We start from the raw sequence: 20,183 nt of genomic DNA, 5'->3' as shown, positions 1-20,183 counted from the left end.
TGTATTATTTGGGAAAGGGGGTGGCTAGTTAACAGTTTATTTTTTATCAATTAACAAAATGAAAAGTGAATGAAAAAAAGAGAAATGTAAATCACATCGATATTTGGTGACCGCCCGTCACCTTTTTCTAGATACACTTGCAAAAAGTTGTGGATTTTGTAGGATTATAGTCATGTGAGCAATTAACCAATTCTACCAAACAGGTGATAATGATCATCATTTTCATATGTAGCTTGTAACATTCATGAACTGAAACGGAAACAGCCGTGTAGGAGACTTAAAACTGGGTGACGAACAGACAAACTTCTACAAAGGTGAGGTTGTAGAAGACAATATCATGTCATAGGTAACAAGCAGCATGACAAGACTGAGCACAGCAACAAGACACAAGGTAGTTATATTGCATCAGCCAGGTCTCTTCCAAGTAAAAATTTCAAAGCAGGCTGGGATTTCTGTTTGCTGTTTAATCTCTTCTGAAGCAGCAGCAAGAAATGGGCAAAGTTGAAGACATAATACACACTGGACGGCCAAGGAAACTTAGTGCAGCAGATGAAGGACACATCACACCCTCCCTTATCCTCCCTTCTTTCGAGGTTCACTCTGTCCGTATCTACTCTCCCTCTAATCTCCAAATGGCTGTCATATACCGACCACCGAGCTCAGTCACTGCCTTCATTGACCAATTCTCCACCTGGCTTCTTCACTTTCTCACTGCTGACATCCCCACCATCATAATGGGTGACATGAATATCCCTACTGACACCCGCCAGCCAGCAGCCTCCAAGCTGCTGGCCCTTACTTCATCCTTTGGACTTACTCAGTGGTCCTCAACAGCCACCCAACCAGACGGACATACGCTAGACCTCATCTTCACCCGCCTCTGTTCCTTATCTAATCTTACAACCTCATGTCCAAACTTCTGCCACTTCCAACTCAAAAATATTGCCAGAATCCGTCCCTTCCTCAGCCCACAATCTAATAAAACTCTTGTGCACGCCCTCATCATCTCCCTCCTCGATTACTGCAACACCCTCCTCTGTGGCCTCCCTGCTAACTCCCTTGCACCACTCCAGTCTGTCCTCAACTCTGCTGCCCGGCTAATCCACCTCCCTCCTTGCTACTCCCCTGCTTCTCCCCTCTGCAAATCTCTTCACTGGCTCCCAATTCCCCAATGAATCCAGTTCAAACTACTAACACTGATCTACAAAGCCATCCACAACCTGTCCCCTCCCTATATCTCAACTAATTTCCCACCATCTTCCCTCACGTAATCTTCAATCCTCCCAAGACCCCCTAATCTCCTCCACACTTATTCGTTCCTCACACAACCGCCTCCAAGATTTCTCCCGAATATCCCCCATCCTCTGGAATTCCACGCCTCAACACGTCCGATTATCCACCACCCTCGCATCCTTCAGACGGAACCTGAAAACCCATCTCTTCAGGAAAGCCTGCAGCCTGCAATAACATTCTGCCCCCTCACCACCCGAGCTGCCGCCTCACCAACCACCCAAGCTGTCGCCTCACCACCGCCAGATATGCCCCCTCACCACCACCAGAGCTGCCGCCTCACCACCACCAGTGCTGCAGCACCCCCGACCTCCTGTCTCTTCCCCATTATCCCGTAGAATGTAAGTCCGCAAAACACCGGACTACGTACCGGTAATGCTCTTTTATAGAGCCACGACAGCACCCACTTGAGCGAGGGGATCCGCCCCTAGGAACAGGAAACCCTATGGAGAGAATAAAAGGGGCGGTCCCCCTCGCTCCCACAGTTGGGTTTACAGAGATTGCGAGGAACCGCCCACCAGACTTTAGTAGGTCATTCAATATCATCGTTTATAACTAGTTAACTTAAGCATGGCTAACTACAAGAACCAAACACCCTTAACCGTGCTCCTAATAAAAAACCTATAAGGGTGGGAAGTGAAGGGGTGCTGTCGTGGCTCTATAAAAGAGCATTACCGGTACGTAATCCGGTGTTTTCTCTTCGCCACGACAGCACCCACTTGAGAGACTTTCAGAGATAGTCATTTGGGAGGGATCACCGTGTTAAGGACTGATCTACCGAAGGATAAGTCAGATGAGGCAGATAGATCTAATCTATAGTGATTATAGAAGGTAGTAGGCGAAGACCAGGTTGCGGCCTTACATATCTGTTCTAACGGAACCTCCGCTCGTTCAGCCCAGGATGATGCAATCGCCCGGGTGGAATGTGCTCTTACGGTCTCAGGCGGATTCTCCCCTTTGGATGAATAGGCCAGACATATTGCATCTCGAATCCACCGAGATAAAGTACCCTTCGTGATTCCAGCTCCTTTTCTATGACCCTGGAAAGAAACAAAGAGAGCCCTGCTCTTCCTCCAGGCGCTAGTCCTATCCAAATAGGCTAATATGGCTCTCCTCACATCTAATGTGTGGTATTTTTGTTCTTCCTGACTTGTAGGGTTATCATAGAAGGAGGGAAGGAAAATTTCTTGCGATCTGTGAAATTTAGTGCATACTTTGGGTAAGTATGAAGGGTCTGTCTTAAGGACAACTCTATCTGGGAATATAGACATGAAAGGAGGATCTATCGATAGTGCCTGTATGTCACTTACTCTTCTCGCTGATACTAAGGCGACAAGAAGAGCTGTCTTGAGGGAGACATGTTTTATGTGAGCTGAATGTAGAGGCTCAAAAGGGTGATCTGTAAGAGCTTCGAGAACTAAATTAACATCCCAAGGTGGTACATGGGGAATTCGGATTGTCTCTGACCTCTGGCATGCTGCAACAAATCTGGCTACCCAATTATTACCTGCGATATCAAGACCATATAAAGCCCCCAGCGCAGAAATGTGTACTTTTAAGGTACTGACTGCCAGACCTAGATCGCGCCCTTTTTGAAGAAATTCTAAAATTATAGGAATATGAATTTCGTTTGACAGGGCTGTTGGGTAGAGGTTTAGAAATTTTTTCCACACTCTTGCATAGATGGAGGTAGTGGACTTTTTTCTACTTAGTAGAAGAGTGTCAATCACTTTGTTTGAGAACCCTCTCATCTTTAGCAGCTGCCTCTCAAGTTCCAGGCTGTTAACCGTAGACCCTTCACCTGAGGGTGGTTGAAGGGGCCCTGGAAGAGAACATCCCGATCCTCCGGGAGGATCCATGGGTCTGAGATTGACATGGCTCTCAGCCAGGAAAACCATGGCCTCTTGGGCCAGAATGGAGCAATTAGGATCACGTTTGCTCTGTCCTCCCTTATCTTCCTGATCACTGTCGGAAGTAATATCAGCGGGGAAAAGGCATATGCCTTCTTGAATACCCATGGTACTTGTAGGGCGTCGAAGATATCTGGATTGTCAGATCGGAACAATGATGCAAATTTTTTGACTTGCCTGTTTTGTCTTGTCGCAATGAGATCTATCTCGGGAGTGCCCCACTTTTTTATTATCATACAAAAGATACGACGATTTAGAACCCACTCTCCTTGGTGGAGAGTGTGGCGGCTGAGGAAATCTGCTCTCAAATTGTCGATTCCTCTCACATGTAGCGCCGATAGGGACAGGAGGTGTTCCTCTGCCATGGCTAGAATATCGTTGGCTATAGACATGAGTCCTTCCGATCTTGTTCCTCCTTGGTGGTTTATATATGCTACCGCTGTCATGTTGTCTGAGAAGACTCTTGTATGTGTTCCGTGTAACTGCGGAAGAAATTCAGATAAGGCATGATAAACAGCCTTCAGCTCTTTTTTATTAGAAGAATCATCTGATTCTCTAGGAGACCACAGACCTTGTACTATTTGGTTTTCTAAATGTGCTCCCCAACCACTAGGACTGGCGTCAGTGAAAACAGTTTTTGATGGTTTAACCACCCAGGGGACCCCACTGGAAAGATGATTCTGATTTAACCATCAAGTGAGAGATTGTATCACGTCTGTCGTTAAGGAAATACGAGTATCTAATCGGCCATGTAACCATTCTTCCTCATGAAGTATTGTATGCTGCAATTTCCTGCTATGGAATTGGGCCCACGGAACAGCTGGAATACAAGAAGTGAAGGAACCAAGAAGGGACATACCTTCTCTTAGGGAAAATAGGGGGTGGTTAATCACTGATTGTACCTTGTTTATGATTGCTATTTGTTTTGACTCGGGAAGAAAGCACATTTGATTTGTAGAGTCTAGAATAATTCCTAAAAATTTTTGCTCAGTTGTGGGGGACAATTTAGATTTTTCCCAATTCACTAACCACCCCAACCCCTGTAAGGATGAAATTGAATCAGATAAGCGTTGATGACATTGAGAAAGAGTTCCCGACTATCAATAGGTCATCTAAATAGGGTATTATGAGGGTATCTTTTAACCTCAAATATGACATTACCTCTGATATTAGTTTTGTGAAAACTCTAGGGGCTATTGATAGTCCAAAGGGCATTGATGTGTATTGATAATGCCGTATCTGACCTTTGACCATAACTGCCACCCGTAGATATTGTTGATGCTCTCTGAAGATTGGAAGATGATAGTATGCATCTTTAAGGTCAAGAACTGCCATGAAGCAATGGGGAAACAGAAGCTTAATAGTTGACCGGATGGATTCCATTTTAAAAGTTTGGTTCTCTAAGAAGACATTTAGTCTCTTAAGGTTAATTATTGTTCTATATGATCCGTCGGGTTTTGAAATCAAAAATAAAGGGGAATAAAATCCCCTTCCTTTTTGATGAAAAGGGACTTCCACTAATACTCCTTTGGACAGGAGAGTTATTATTTCCTGTTCCAAGGCCTCTTGTTGTGATGGTGAACCTAAGGAAGTCAAACAAAACGAGTCCGGGGGAACTTGAGAAAATCTTAGTTTTAGGCCTGTAGTTATCAGGCTAGTTGCCCATGAATTAGAGGTTATTGCCAGCCATTGTGTGGAGAAGAAGGACAACCTACCACCAACGGGTAGATCTGTCCTAGCGGGGTTTATCCTCAGGTTTGAAAGGGCGTTTTCCGAAGAAGGCTCCTTTCTGCTTAAAGTCCTTGTTATCCCAACGGTTCTGGTTTTTATAGTCCCGTCTTCTGTTGAACATGGGCTTTCGGAATGCTCTCCTATAAGATGGAAGATAAGTGTTATTGGGGAACCCTTTCTTCCTCTCACCCGCTTTGGTACTCAACTGGATGACATTCTTACCAAATAGGTACTCACCCTGACAGGGCAGACCACATAACTTGGATTTTGTTTGTGGATCTCCTTTCCACCCCTTTAGCCACAAGGCGCGGCGAGCCGCGTTGGTTAGACCTGCTGATTTGGCTGATAATCGGATGGAATCCGCCGAAGAATCTGCCAAAAAGGCAGTAGCTCCTCTAATTAACGGAATGGATGACACGAGTTTATTGCGGGAAAGGCCACCTTTTAAGCCTTCTTCCAGATCATTCAACCAAACCATCATGGATCTAGCAGTACATGTGGCCGAGATAGCTGGTTTAAAAGCTCCTGTACAGGATTCCCAAGCTCTTTTTAAAAGGGAGTCTGCTTTCCGATCGAGCGGGTCTTGCAAGGATCCTGAATCTTCAACAGGCAATAAAGATTTCTTAGAAGTGGATGCCACTGCCGCATCTACTTTTGGGGCTTTTACCCATTTGGAGAAATCCTCGTCATTAAATGGATAGCGACGTTTTGAGGAAGACGGCAACCCTCTTTGCCCTTGGCTTTCCCACTCTTTTTTGACTAACTCCTTTATTGATGGAATAATAGGAAAGGAAGGTCTCTTTTTCTCTGACCGGCCAGCAAACATCACATCCTGAGGTGTTTTAAGGGTCTTAGTATCTTCCATACCCATGGTGTTGCGTACAGATCTGACTAAATTGTCAATGCTTTCTGTAGGGAAACATGTATCCTGTTCACCCTCCGAGGATATAACCTCTTGGGAACTGTCCGACTCCTTATCCTCAACCTCAGATGACTGTTCAGATAGAGGAGAGCTGTATTTCTTCCTACTTCCAGGAATTTTATCCGAGTTTCGAAAAGCTCGCAACTCCTCTCTTATCATGCTACGTATATCATCCGACCTTACTGAAGACTCCTCACGTAAGGTGGATTCGATGCAAGACTGGCATAACTTTTTTAAATAGGTATCCGGGAGCGGCTGAGAGCATAAGGCACATTGCTTATGTTTGGATTTCCCTGTTCTTTTAACCTAGGGAATTAGATGAAAGAGGGAGTACAATCAGCTTACAATAGGGTAGACATACACTCACCCCTGAAGCTGTCATAATACTGGCTGGAGAGGAGGAGACGGAGGCACAGATGGAGGAACCGACCGGTCCGATCTTTTCTCCCTGGAGCTCTTGGAGGATGATCTGCGGCTGCTAGTCCGGCTTCCTGGTGTAACAGCGTTAGCTTCAGAAGAAGGCAACGTTGTCTCTTGAGGAGATGCCATGATGGACGCCGGGAATCAACGCCGGCGTCCTTTTGTTATGGGGGCCGCCATCTTCATCCTGCCGCACCCGGAAGTGACCACTACATCCGGGTTGCGGCTCTGCTGTGCGCGCCTGCGCTTCTATCCAGCGATCGCGCAGGCGCCGTCCTCCTCCTCCCTCACCCCGGAAGTTGTGGTAATACTTCCGGGGGAGAAATCACTGGCCCCACGCTGCCTGTGCGCCACCCGAGGCTGGCGTCACAGGATCTTACCCCAGCGGTCCGGCCCGCAGGTCTGCTGGATACTTCTCCGTGAGCCAGGTGCCTCCCCGATCCTGGCCTCACGGTACCTGCCAGCAGAGGGGGGAAGCTGAGACAGGACCCCCGACGCTGCTTCCAGCCCTGGAGCCCTTGCTGTCCCTATTCAGGTAAACCGCGCAAGCGGCATCCAGGCTGGGAATCCTCTTCTCTCCAGGTCTCCCGCAGGAACAGGAAACCAACTGTGGGAGCGAGGGGGACCGCCCCTTTTATTCTCTCCATAGGGTTTCCTGTTCCTAGGGGCGGATCCCCTCTCTCAAGTGGGTGCTGTCGTGGCGAAGAGAAAAACAGGGTCCTCTCCCCTCTGTCATTGTAAACTTGTTTACTGTTAAACATATCTATAACCCTGTATGTAACCCCTCCTCATGTACAGCACCATGGAATTAATGGTGCTATATAAATAAATTATAATAATCATGATTACTGGTCTTCGAAATCAGATGTCCAGCAGTTCCATCAACTCAGGCAGCAACCAGTGAGACCAGCTACACCCATCTACTGTTCCTTGTCAGATCTGCGCATTTTAAGGAATGCAACTGAAAGCTATATACAGAACCATTACTACAGTCCCTTACTATCATTCACATTTTGGATAAAGAAAATTGAGCAACCCACAAGATGCCAGTTTCATATATACTTATATTGGTCCTAGTATATGTGGTAATGTAAGCGACACTCTCTCTGGTTACATAACATGTATTCTGTAGTTGTTTAATGCTGCATCAGTGCCATTTATCTGTTTAACAAGTTGTGTGTCAATTAGATCTTCTCTGGTATTCCAGCATAGTAATTATTGATGTCATTGAGCATTTTGTTAAATGATAATTTATTCTTAATTACAATTCTATTTTTTAAAGCTTCTCACTTGAGAGATATATATTATATGTGTGTGTGTGTGTGTGTGTGTGTGTGTGTGTGTGTGTGTGTGTGTGTGTGTGTGTGTGTGTGTATGTATGTATGTACACTGCTCAAAAAAAAATAAAGGGAACACTAAAATCCCACATCCTAGATATCACAGAATGAAACATTCCAGCTGTAAATCTTTATTCATACCATAGTGGAATGTGTTGAGAACAATAAAACCTAAAAATTATCAACGTAAATCACAACTTATATCCCACGGAGGTCTGGATTTGGAATGATGCTCAAAATCAAAGTGGAAAATTGAGTTACAGGCTGATCCAACTTCAGTGGAAATGCCTCAAGACAAGGAAATGATGCTCAGTAGTGTGTGTGGCCTCCATGTGCCTGTATGACCTCCGTACAACGCCTGGGCATGCTCCTGATGAGGCGGCGGATGGTCTCCTGAGGGATCTCCTCCCAGACCTGGACTAAAGCATCCGCCAACTCCTGGACAGTCTGTGGTGCAACGTGATGTTGGTGGATAGTGCGAGACATGATGACCCAGGTGTGCTCAATGGGATTCAGGTCTGGGGAACGGGCGGGTCAGTCCATTGCTTCAATGCCTTCATCTTGCAGGAACTGCTGACACACACTGAGGATCTCATCTCGGTACCTAATGGCAGTCAGGTTACCTCTGGCGAGCACATGGAGGGCTGTGCGGCCCTCCAAAGAAATGCCACCCCACACCATTACTGACCCATTGCCAAACCGGACATGCTGAAGGATGTTGCAGGCAGCAGATCGCTCTCCACCGCGTCTCCAGACTCTGTCACGTCTGTCACATGTGCTCATTGTGAACCTGCTTTCATCTGTGAAGAGCACAGGACGCCAGTGGCGATTTAGACAATCCTGGTGTTCTGTGGCAAATGCCAAGCATCCTGCACGGTGTTGGGCTGTGAGCACAACCCCCATCTGTGGAGGTCGGGCACTCAGACCATCATCATGGAGTCGGTTTCTAACCGTTTGTGCAGACACATGCACTTTTGTGGTGTGCTGGAGGTCATTTTGCAGGGCTCTGGCAGTGCTCCTCCTGTTCCTCCTTGTAAAGGTTGAGGTAGCGGTCCTGCTGCTGGGTTGTTGCCCTCCTACGGCCCCCTCAACGTCTGCTGGTGTACTGGCCTGTCTCCTGGTAGTGCCTCCAGCCTCTGGACACTACGCTGACAAACACAGAAAACCTTCTTGCAACAGTTCACATTGATGTGCCATCCTGGATGAGCTGCACTACCGGAGCCTCTTGTGTGGGTTGTAGAGTCCGTCTCATGCTACCACGAGTGTGAAAGCACAACCAACATTCAAAAGTGAGCAAAACATCAGCCAGAAAGCATTGGTACTGAGATGTGGTCTGTGGTCCCCACCTGCAGAACCACTCCTTTATTGAGGGTGTCTTGATAATTGCCAATAATTTCCATCTGTTGTCTATTCCATTTGCACAACAGCATGTGAAATTGATTGTCAAGCAGTGTTGACAAACAGAAGTTTGATTTACTTGGAGTTATATCCTGTTGTCTAAGTGTTCCCTTTATTTCTTTGAGCAGTGTATGTGGGCATATTTGTGTGCAACATATATATATATTTTTTTATATTTATTTTTTACATACTATTGGATATCACTTTAGGGGGAAGTGTTTATTCATAACTTTCAGATGTATTTTTATGGCCCTATTGGTTATTATTAGCGATGAGCGAACAAGCTCTAATAAGGTGTAATCCGCTATGATCGGGTGCTGAGTGTCTGCGCTGTGTTCGAATAATACGTTCCCACGGCTGCATGTCTCGTGGCGGTTTGTCAGCCGCAACACATGCAGGGAGTTCCCATTTGTTAGGCAATCCCTGCATGTGTTTGTCAATTATGGATTACAACCAACAGACATTTTGTCCTCAGAAACAGGTTCTCTTTAAATGTTTTTTTTATTTGTCTTGTCTTTGTTACATAATATTTATATGATTTAAATATAGGAAGTGCATCAGATCTTTTGAAAGTGTCTTCCATTTTTTTAAATGCATATGATTTACACGTATTTTGCTTAGCGCCCGATTAAAGGGGTTCTCCAGGCTTTGTGCTCAAGTCTGCAGTCACTCTACATGACTGCAGACTTAGGAGTGCACACGGTCAGGAATCTCTGGTGCCAGGAGAACAATAATGTAATTTGCATACTTGTGGTCATGTGCCAACTAGACGCAATGCAAGTGTATTGAGTGACAGGTCTAGTCGGAATGTGGCCGGAAGCATGCAGATCGCAGATTTGCTGGCACTGTAGACTTAGTTACCTTTATTTGTTTGACATTCCATATTTTTAGATTCCTCACATCCATTCCTGCTCGACATTTCTCATGATCGCTAGCACTGGTAATCCAAGCCAATCATTGTAAAGCCCCCCTCGGTCGTCCTCTCTTGTGCCCACCTGCTCCCCCAGCGTCTGTTGCAGGAAGGTGGAAATAATCCTCTATAGACTGGATAATAATAGGGATTCTTTATGAATCCAGAACCAAGGAGAGCGGATGGTACTGGGGGCAAAATGGATCAAAAGCTCACAGCAGGGACCAAGTAACCTCCCAGTGGGTCCGGTATTCGGAAGAACATTTGCCTTCTGGTTTACTTAGCGCTACTTTCGCATATCGAAGCAAAGCAAAAAGTACTAGACAACCACTAAGTTTCCCAGATGTTCAGTCCAGGTTCTTAAAAAGGAGTTCCCATGATATAAAGTTATGGTATATTGCTCGGATATATTGATAAAATCAGGACTTACCAAAAAAGACACGACTGAGAAGAAGAGCAGCACGTTGGAGACTTTGGTGGAAAACAGAGGTTCCCCTTTTCCTTCGAAAAGCACCTGATATTTCTGTAACGCCAGGTAGATGAACGCAAACAGCATGCCATGGAAAACAGCCTGCAAGACACAACGTACAGAAGAATCAGCCGCCATTGCCACGTTAGCGAGATCTTCTTTTCTGGACTCTTGAAAAGCTGGATATCCACCCCTCCGAGGGATGTGACAGCAGCAATATTAGTGGTCACACATCCAACCCAGAAACTATGGATTACAGATGCAGTGTTTTGATGCTACGATTCTTTGGACAGAAGACAGTGTCATTTTTTTTCTTCATATTCTGCGAGCAATAATCTATTAACCAGTTCAAAATGAGGCAGTTTTCATATTATCATCATTTTTTATTGCCAATATCGTGCAATATTGGTGGGTAAATAGAAGAAATGTGCCCATTTTTCTTTTTTCCTATAACCATAAAAGATCATTTTGTTCCACTTCCGTAACAATTTTTATATAAGTCAGACAAGTTGTTGGTTTTTTCCTCAACAAGATTGCAATTATTTATTTTTTCTTGATTTTGATATATTTATTTCACAAGTTGCGCTGCCTATAAGGTCATAAAAGACTTTTTAGGGGGTGATTTTAACACAAATACTTTTTAATTTTTTTCCCTCATTTTCCCTGTAACTAGTGCTGGTTCGTTAGCCCCAGGTAAAGGTGCAAATTCAGCCGCCTACTGGCTGCATGGTAGAGGGGGATGAGGGTCTCCTAGGACCCTCGTTATATCCTTACACCCATTGATCACATGATCGTTCGGACCGGGGGAGCGAGCGTTGTCAGTCACTCCTATATACTGTGTACACAGCTATTGGGAAGGCAGACACGCTAATAAACCCTCTCTGTCTTCTATGTGCAGTAACATTTTACAGTGTCATTGTAGAATATAATGCTGACGTAACACAGCATTTTGTAAGAAGAAGTTTGTGGGGGTTTCTTTTTAGTTGGATTTTTTTTCCCATTAATGAGATGGACCTTGCAATCCTTTATCTTTCATAATACACTGCACTACTTCTGTATCGCAGTATGTCATGCCTGGTAGTGCAGGGCATCATAGGCCTATATACTTGGCAAACGAGGAGGGTCTCATTAGGAACCAAAGCAGCGCATAGCCCCCTGGTGACTGAATCACAGGGGCAAATCGATGGACTGACAGAAGGACTCTCTCTCTCTTTGGTTTAACCCCCTTAGATGCAATGGTTACTAAAAACCACAGCATCTAAGAGCGGCCCCCGGGACACTCAATGAGTTATGTAAACTTTTCAGGTTAGGGAATGAAACATTATTAGAAAGTGTCAGACCAAAAATAAAATAAGAAATTTTATTTAGCAATGATTAAAAGACAAAAATGTGAATAATATTTAAATATATACAAGACAACAACCCCCTGGAAGAAGCTACGTTGCAAAACGCGCGTCGGGGTTATCCTGTCTCACGGCAAATCCTTCTACCAGCAGGTATGCACACAGCGCTGACACTCTGCTTATGACCTCTCTAATATGGCTCCTATATGGGCATAGTTGAACTCTGACTCTATCTTTTATGCACTGACACTTTACCCTGTACCTATTTGGCAATTTGATAGTCGGCACAGCCCTATACTCATTGGCTACCTTTGCACCCCATATAGGTATAATTACATGGTCTCATATTTAATATAGCCCAGTAGTCTCTAGTAGGCACATTCATCATTACCCGTTACCTGTAGATCCTTATGAGACATTTCCATGTATATATTTTGCTGAGATTTACTTCACTGGTTATGGTTACATCCAATCTGCTGTTATTCATTTTTGTAATCCAGAGCCTGCTGTTGCATGTGCATCTAGTGATCAACTTATTCATTCCCCTTTATACGTGTATATATGGATATACAACATGGATTGCTTTGAGTCCATTCTGCCGTGTCTCCCCTTGTCTTGTATATATTTAAATATTATTCGGATTTTTGTCTTTTAATCATTGCTAAATAAAATTTCTTATATTTTATTTTTGGTCTGTTACTTCCCTTCTTGTTTGGGTATATGTTCTTTTGGAGGTACGCCTTATATATTGATTGGTCTATAATTTTGGGTATATTATTAGAAAGTGGCCTGAACATTTAATATCTCTGCATTGCATTATCCCTCAGTTGTTCCACCGGGAAATGTACCAATAATTTAAGGAGCCACTTTGACAAAACAAAGACTCAGCCTATATCAAGAGGAATAGTGGAGGAAGATGCAGGCACAAAGTCCCAAAACAAGAGACGCTCCAGATGCTCTAAAACAAAGAGGAGACCGCAATCCATAGGAGTGTAGAGAAAATACTTACATATCGGTCTAAACTCCATCGAAACCACCACTCGTAGACTTCACCATTTAACTCAAACAGTTTAGAGATCGGCCAAAGCGAGAAGATCTTCTCGAAGGAGTCCTGGGAGGAAAGAGCAGAACGTCAGAGGGTATTGTGGGGGTAATTGAGCACCAGACCTACACTAGTAATGTGCCATGATGTCCGCCCTGAGTGCGGCTTCCACAGTGGTAGCAATGTATGGCACGGATGTATATGTCAGACATGATGATTATGAAAACATTCAAACTCCTGGGCTTCCCAAAGTCATATAGATACAACACAAATGTCTAATACCGGATGATTACACCACACGGACCCCCATCTAACAGCGAAATGGGGGTCCAACAACCCTATGAGAAAGGGTGTGTAACTGCAGGTCATGAACATATCGCACTGCCACCTTTATAGTCATTCTCTATGGATTCCACGGCTGCCTCGTCCTATTTCCGTCAGTGTTGTCATGGGGACTTTGTATGGATCCAAATCGCCATCTACGCTAAAATATGTTTTCCAGGACTTAGGATGGTTTATCAATATCTACGGTAATTAGCGGGGGTCTGGCATCCCGCACCCCCACTGGATCAGCTGCCGGATCTATGGTCTGCAGAGCCAGAACAGCACAGCGCCATACACCGTGTAATGGCCATTCTCAGGTACCGCAGCTCAGATCCCATCCACTTCAATAGGAGCTGATGTACAAAATTGAGAAATGGCCACGACAGTACACAGTGCTGAACTATTCCACTTCATTCACTGATGACAGTGGATCGGGCTGATGCCAATGATCCTTACGATAGGCGATCAATATCCAGGTCGTGCACCCGTCCCATTAATATCTGATTTACCTCTGTGTAACATCAGTGTATGTGGCGAGCTGCATCCATGCAAGGACACGTGGGATCCCCAGACCAGACAGAAGTAGACTCTGGTCATATTTATTAGGGACTTCAGAAGCTAAAAACCGTGAGGTGTCCCCCCCACACCCGTAATTTACAGGGGAGGTTCACGTAGGGAAGTGCAGCGTACCTGAGCACGAGACAGGACGTAGATACACAGCAGCAGGAATCCGAGCTTCAACACCAGCCCGAAATACCAAATGTTATTAGCTGGAGAAGAGGAAACGCAACATCAATGTGACAGGAGGAACAGATCCAAATTATTACAGAAATTATTAATTATAACACACGTTTGTGAAATGCGTCTGACAGCGACTCATCTCCTGCTCCCCCACGATTCCAGGGAGGTAAAATATATATATTTTTAACCCAAACAAAGGATTTAAAAAGTTGAAAGCGTTAAAGATGACAACAGAATTGACCCAAATAAATAAAGACAAAGCAAAATACACAAAGGTGTAAATTCAGAATAAACCGGCGGTCATTGTTACCATTTGCCTTCTTCTGGGTGATCTGTGGCCATAAAGCCATGGATCCATAAATCACCATGAACCAGAAGGTGACCAAAGGAACGAAGTAGTAGAACTGGTACGGCCGGTCCATGACGATACAGAGGACGACCACCAAGAAGTTCAGGCGGAATAAGACCTGTGATGACAGAAATGAGCAGCATTAATAAAGTAGATTAAATACCAACATTTCATGATGAAAATCCAAGGTTCAATCAATTTTTTTTTAAAGGTCTTTCTCATTTAGGTCTATGGCAAATTTTAGAAATGGTTAAGGTGTAGGTACCTCTACAGCAAAACGTGGGGTCCCCTACCTTCCTGAACTCCCAACAAACTCATTCACAAGACTAACATAAAAGAGAAACCGTTCCACAAGAGTTTTGATGCTCTTCTGTACGTTGGGGAACAAATCCCATCACCAGAGCGTCCCCCAAAAAAACATGAATATTTACTCAAGAGCTATTAATGTAGTTACACTACTCTACAAATCTGCCAAAATCTCCGTACCTGGGCGATGCGGTAGATTCCAAAATCTCCCTTTAACCAGAAATAGGAGAAGTGTCCGTATCCTGTCTGAAATAAATAGGCAGCGACCAGAACCCGTACGTGCATGTACACCGGCAAAAACTAGGAGAGAAGGAAGATTAGTCAGCAGTGGTTACATCAAGAGCGTATATGAGGTTCTGTAGCAGCTGAGGTGCATATTATGAGGGGAGCAGCAGCTGAGGGGTGTTTTGTGAGGTTCTGCAGCAGCTGCCTCTTCTGATACGCAGCAGCTCCCTCTTTTTGAGTTAGGAACCCCTACATGTCAGTCCGTGTTTGGCCCCATCGATGGAGCATTATGCTGTCAGATCAGCAGCGTCTACAGTAGCATGTAAAAGTTATGGCACCCCTGGTCAAAATTACTGTTATTGTGAGTAGTTAAGCAAGTTGAAGATGACATGTTCTCTAAAAGGCCTAAAGTTACAGATGACATTTCCTTTGAAGTTTAGGCAACAATATATATATAGTCCTCTTAGACTTAAAAAATTACAAAAAGGAAAATGTGCAGATGCAAAAAATATAGACACCCAGAATGGTTAGTACACAGTAACACCCCCTTTTGAAAGCAACAGTTTGTAAACGCGTTTGGAGTCTTTCAATTCTTGTTTGAGGGATTTTCATCCATTCTTCCTTGGAGAATTCCTCTAGTCCTGTGAGATTCCTGGGTCGTCTTGCATCCTCTGGTATTTAGAGGCCACAGATTTTCAATGATGTTGAGATCATGGGACTGCGAGGGCCATTGTAAAACCTTCACCTTGCTCCTTTTGAGGTCATCTATTGTGGATTTGGCTGTGTGCTTAGGATTATTATCCATTTGTAGAAGAAATCCTCTTTTCACTTCTGTCCACTTAGGAAGCAACATTGACCATCAATTTCACATGCTGTTGTGCAAATGAAATAGACAACAGATGGAAATTATTGGCAATTATCAAGACACCCTCAATAAAGAAGCGGTTCTGCAGGTGGGGACCACAGACCACATCTCACTACAAATGCTTTTTGGCTGATGTTTTGGTCACTTTTGAATGTTGATTGTGCTTTCACACTCGTGGTAGCATGAGACGGACTCTACAACCCACACAAGTGGCTCAGGTAGTGAAGCTCATCCAGGATGGCACATCAATGCGAGCTGTGGCAAGAAGGTTTGCTGCGTCTGTCAGCGTAGTGTCCAGAGGCTGGAGGTGCTACCAGTAGACAGGCCAGTACACCAGGAGATGTGGAGGAGGCCGTAGGAGGGCAACAACCCAGCAGCAGGGCCGCTGCCTCAGCCTTTGTGCAAGGAGGAACAGGAGGAGCACTGCCAGAGCCCTGCAAAATGACCTCCAGCAGGCCACAAATGTGCATGTATCTGCACAAACCGTTAGAAACCGACTCCATGAGGATGGTCTGAGTGCCCGACCTCCACAGATGGGGGTTGTGCTCACAGCCCAACACCGTGCAGGACGCTTGGCAATTGCCACAGAACATCAGGATTGGCAAATTCACCACTGGCGTCCTGTGCTCTTCACAGATGAAAGCAGGTTCACACTGAGCACATGTGACAGACGTGACAGAGTCTGGAGATGCCGTGGAGAGCGATCTGTTGCCTGCAACATCCTTCAGCATGACCGGCAGTGGGTCAGTAATGGTGTGGGGTGGCATTTCGTTGGAGGATCGCACAGCCCCCCTGTGCTCGCAATAGGTAGCCTGACTGCCATTAGGTACCGAGATGAGATCCTCAGACCCCTTGTGAGACCATATGCTGGTGCAGTTGGCCCTGGATTCCTCCTAATGCAGGACAGTGCCAGACCTCATGTGGCTGGAGTGTGCCGGCAGTTCCTGCAAGATGAAGGAATTGAAGCTATGGACTGGCCCGCCCATTCCCCAGACCCGAATCCGATTGAACACATCTGGGACATCATGTCTCGCTCCATCCACCAACATCACGTTGTACCACAGACTCTCCAGGAGTTGGCGGATGCTTTAGTCCAGGTCTGGGAGGAGATCCCTCAGGAGACCATCCGCCGCCTCATCAGGAGCATGCCCAGGCGTTGTAGGGAGGTCATACAGGCACGTGGAGGCCACACACACTACTGAGCATCATTTCCTTGTCTTGAGGCATTTCCACTGAAGTTGGATCAGCCTGTAACTCAATTTTCCACTTTGATTTTAAGCATCATTCCAACTCCAGACTTCCATGGCATATTAGTTGTGATTTACGTTGGTAATTTTTAGGTTTTATTGATCTCAACACATTCCACTATGTAATAAATAAAGATTTACAGCTGGAATATCTCATTCAGTGATATCTATGATGTGGGATTTGAGTGCTCCCTTTACTTTTTTGAGGAGTGTATTTTTTGTTTGTTTTTTGCCTAAAATACAAAGGAAATGTGTCATCTTTAACTTTAGGCCTTTTAGAGCTCATTTCATCTTCAGCTTCCCTTAATTGTTCATGTTAACAGTAATTTTGACCAGAGGTGTACAAACTTTTACATGCCACTGTATGTATTGCTCATCCTCATATGACACGTTATTTCCAGACTTGTCCGTGCAGATTCTCCTTCCTCCGTGTGTTACACAGGACTTGGACCTGTCACCACAGTGATGATACTCACAGAGCTGGCTCCGGATATATGATAGATTAATATGACGAGCTGCATCCATCCCTTCCACTCATCAGTTTGATCGCGATTCAATAATTTTGTCTGAAATCAAACAAGAAAGAGAATCTTGTTGTCAGCGATGGTATAAGGACCATATAAGCCTTCACTACGGGGCAAATTGACAGATCAACATGTTTGCCCTTCCTGTGATCATATCTGCAAATGCTGCCTCTTGCAACAAGGTAGAAAACTGCCAATTTCTCTCCAAGCAAAACAATCAGACTCTACTCCACCGGCCATGTTGCAGCTGCAGCCAATCACTGCCTGCAGTGCTGTCCAACACATTACTAACAGCCTGCGATTGACTACAGAAGTCTCATGTCGGACTGGACCGAGCAGGAAGTAATTACTGAAAAGCTCTAAGTGATCCAAAGTACAAAGTCCAGAAACTGCGGATAATTCTCTTCACACGATGGTAATAAAAAGAGGTCAGAACAAGCGAGAAACAGCAACGGAAACAAATATCCTCGCTGCAATAACAAAGGTAACTACAGGTGTAATATAACAATGACGTCCCAACATTCCTGCACGTCGCCTACTCCACATACATAAAAGAGCATAGAGTCACTGTGTACATACATTACCGATCCCAAGTTATAGCCTGTATTATACTCCAGAGCTGCACTCACTATTCTGCTGGTGCAGTCACTGTGTACATACATTACATTACTGATCCTGAGTTACATCCTGTATTATACTCCAGAGCTGCACTCACTATTCTGCTGGTGCAGTCACTGTGTACATACATTACATTACTGATCCTGAGTTACATCCTGTATTATACCCCAGAGCTGCACTCACTATTCTGCTGGTGCAGTCACTGTGTGCATACATTACATTACTGATCCTGAGTTACATCCTGTATTATACCCCAGAGCTGCACTCACTATTCTGCTGGTGCAATCACTGTGTACATACATTACATTACTGATCCTGAGTTACATCCTGTATTATACCCCAGAGCTGCATTCACTATTCTGCTGGTGCAGTCACTGTGTACATACATTACATTACTGATCCTAAGTTACATCCTGTATTATACCCCAGAGCTGCACTCACTATTCTGCTGGTGCAGTCACTGTGTACATACATTACATTACTGATCCTGAGTTACATCCTGTATTATACCCCAGAGCTGCACTCACTATTCTGCTGGTGCAGTCACTGTGTACATACATTACATTACTGATCCTGAGTTACCTCCTGTATTATACTCCAGAGCTGCACTCACTATTCTGCTGGTGCAGTCACTGTGTACATACATTACATTACTGATCCTGAGTTACCTCCTGTATTATACTCCAGAGCTGCATTCACTATTCTGCTGGTGCAGTCACTGTGTACATACATTACTGATCCTGAGTTACATCCTGTATTATACTCCAGAGCTGCACTCACTATTCTGCTGGTGCAGTCACTGTGTACATACATTACATTACTGATCCTGAGTCACATCCTGTATTATACCCCAGAGCTGCACTCACTATTCTGTAGGTGCAGTCACTGTGTACATACATTACTGATCCTGAGTTACATCCTGTATTATACTCCAGAGCTGCACTCCTTGTTCTGGTTGTTACATTACAGAGTTCAGACAAGACCACTATGAGGCAGATCTTACCTCCTTTGTGTTTTCATTGTAGAAGACCCCCAGCACCAGGATGTAGATGATGGGTATGAAGAACGAGGAGTGGGTATAGAACTTGTTTTCCTTCATGTACAGGTTGGCGCGGTCACAGAAGTAGAAGTACGTCATGATGAGCCCAAGCTTGGCAAAGGAGAAAAGGGCGACCTCCAGTGTGGAGGCGGCTGGGTTGACGGTGGCCGGCTTCTTCTCCTCCCCGCTCTCTATGTCTGTGCACATCTTGTTCTTCCGGTGTTTGTTCCTCTGGATCACACTGATCGCCAGGTAGGCCCCGATGGATAAAGCAAAGAAACTGGCAGCCAGCTTCTGTATGAGGGTGAGCGGAGGAGTGGGCTGGCAGCAGGAGCCATCGATGGGCTTGAGGATTTTATTGCAGTAGGAATTCATAAGAATCATGGAGCTCTGCAAGAGAGGACGGGATTACATGTAGATATTACTACAGACATGTCCTAACTCCCCCCCCCCGATGGCCACAGGTAGCCCACTGTACCCGAAAAGGCCACAGGATGCGCCCACTGTCCTGCATATGCTCACCAGACACCCACAATCCTGCTGACAGCCATAAAATGCCCACTGTCCCCAAGATAGTGTCAGGGCTCCCACAGTTCTTGGGACTGGCGTCCAAGTGGCCAGCACCCCTTAGCACACCCACAGTCCTGAAGATGGCCCAATGTCTGCAAAGGCGTCCCAGCAAGGCGGCGCCACATCTGCCAAGGCGTCCCCGCAAGGCGGCGCGACGTCTGCCAAGGCGTCCCCGCAAGGCGGCGCCACGTCTGCCAAGGTGTCCCTGCAAGGCAGCGCCACGTCTGCCAAGGTGTCCCTGCAAGGCAGCGCCACGTCTGCCAAGGTGTCCCTGCAAGGCAGCGCCACGTCTGCCAAGGTGTCCCTGCAAGGCGGCGCCACATCGGCCAAGGCATCTCGTAAGTTATCCACAAAATTTCTGGCGCTTACTATCTCTCTGCTGGTCTCTGGGATATGAAGGCCATCCAAAGATTGCTCTATAGTTTCTTCAGAGATGAGCCTGGAGACGCTGAAAATTTTGATTTTTGATCTCGATTGTCTATTGGTGCCATTTAAAATCGCTGCCGCAACTTCGTTGTAAGCATCGACCCGTGCGTTGGTGATCATCCTGCGACTTTCACCTAATAATTGTTCATAGACGGGATCTGAGAATGAGAAGAGGAC

General features: G+C 45.3%; 1 protein-coding gene across 1 annotated transcript in view; it reads right to left on the bottom strand.

The window, feature by feature from the left end:
* The window catches only part of CASD1 (CAS1 domain containing 1), a 52,697-nt gene that overhangs the window by 6,589 nt on the left and 25,925 nt on the right, over positions 1 to 20,183 (bottom strand). The window contains exons 9-16 of the mRNA XM_069729385.1: positions 19,950 to 20,164; positions 18,975 to 19,400; positions 17,306 to 17,395; positions 14,673 to 14,792; positions 14,148 to 14,304; positions 13,787 to 13,866; positions 12,740 to 12,841; positions 10,349 to 10,489 (exon numbers count right to left, since the gene is read on the bottom strand). Of these exons, the coding sequence (XP_069585486.1) occupies positions 10,349 to 10,489; positions 12,740 to 12,841; positions 13,787 to 13,866; positions 14,148 to 14,304; positions 14,673 to 14,792; positions 17,306 to 17,395; positions 18,975 to 19,400; positions 19,950 to 20,164 (1,331 nt within the window). The remainder of the gene's footprint in view (positions 1 to 10,348; positions 10,490 to 12,739; positions 12,842 to 13,786; positions 13,867 to 14,147; positions 14,305 to 14,672; positions 14,793 to 17,305; positions 17,396 to 18,974; positions 19,401 to 19,949; positions 20,165 to 20,183) is intronic.

This window comes from Ranitomeya imitator, chromosome 6 (assembly GCF_032444005.1).
Source record: "Ranitomeya imitator isolate aRanImi1 chromosome 6, aRanImi1.pri, whole genome shotgun sequence".
NCBI classification, from domain to species: Eukaryota; Metazoa; Chordata; class Amphibia; order Anura; family Dendrobatidae; genus Ranitomeya; species Ranitomeya imitator.
This window is presented reverse-complemented; position numbering and strand designations above follow the sequence as displayed.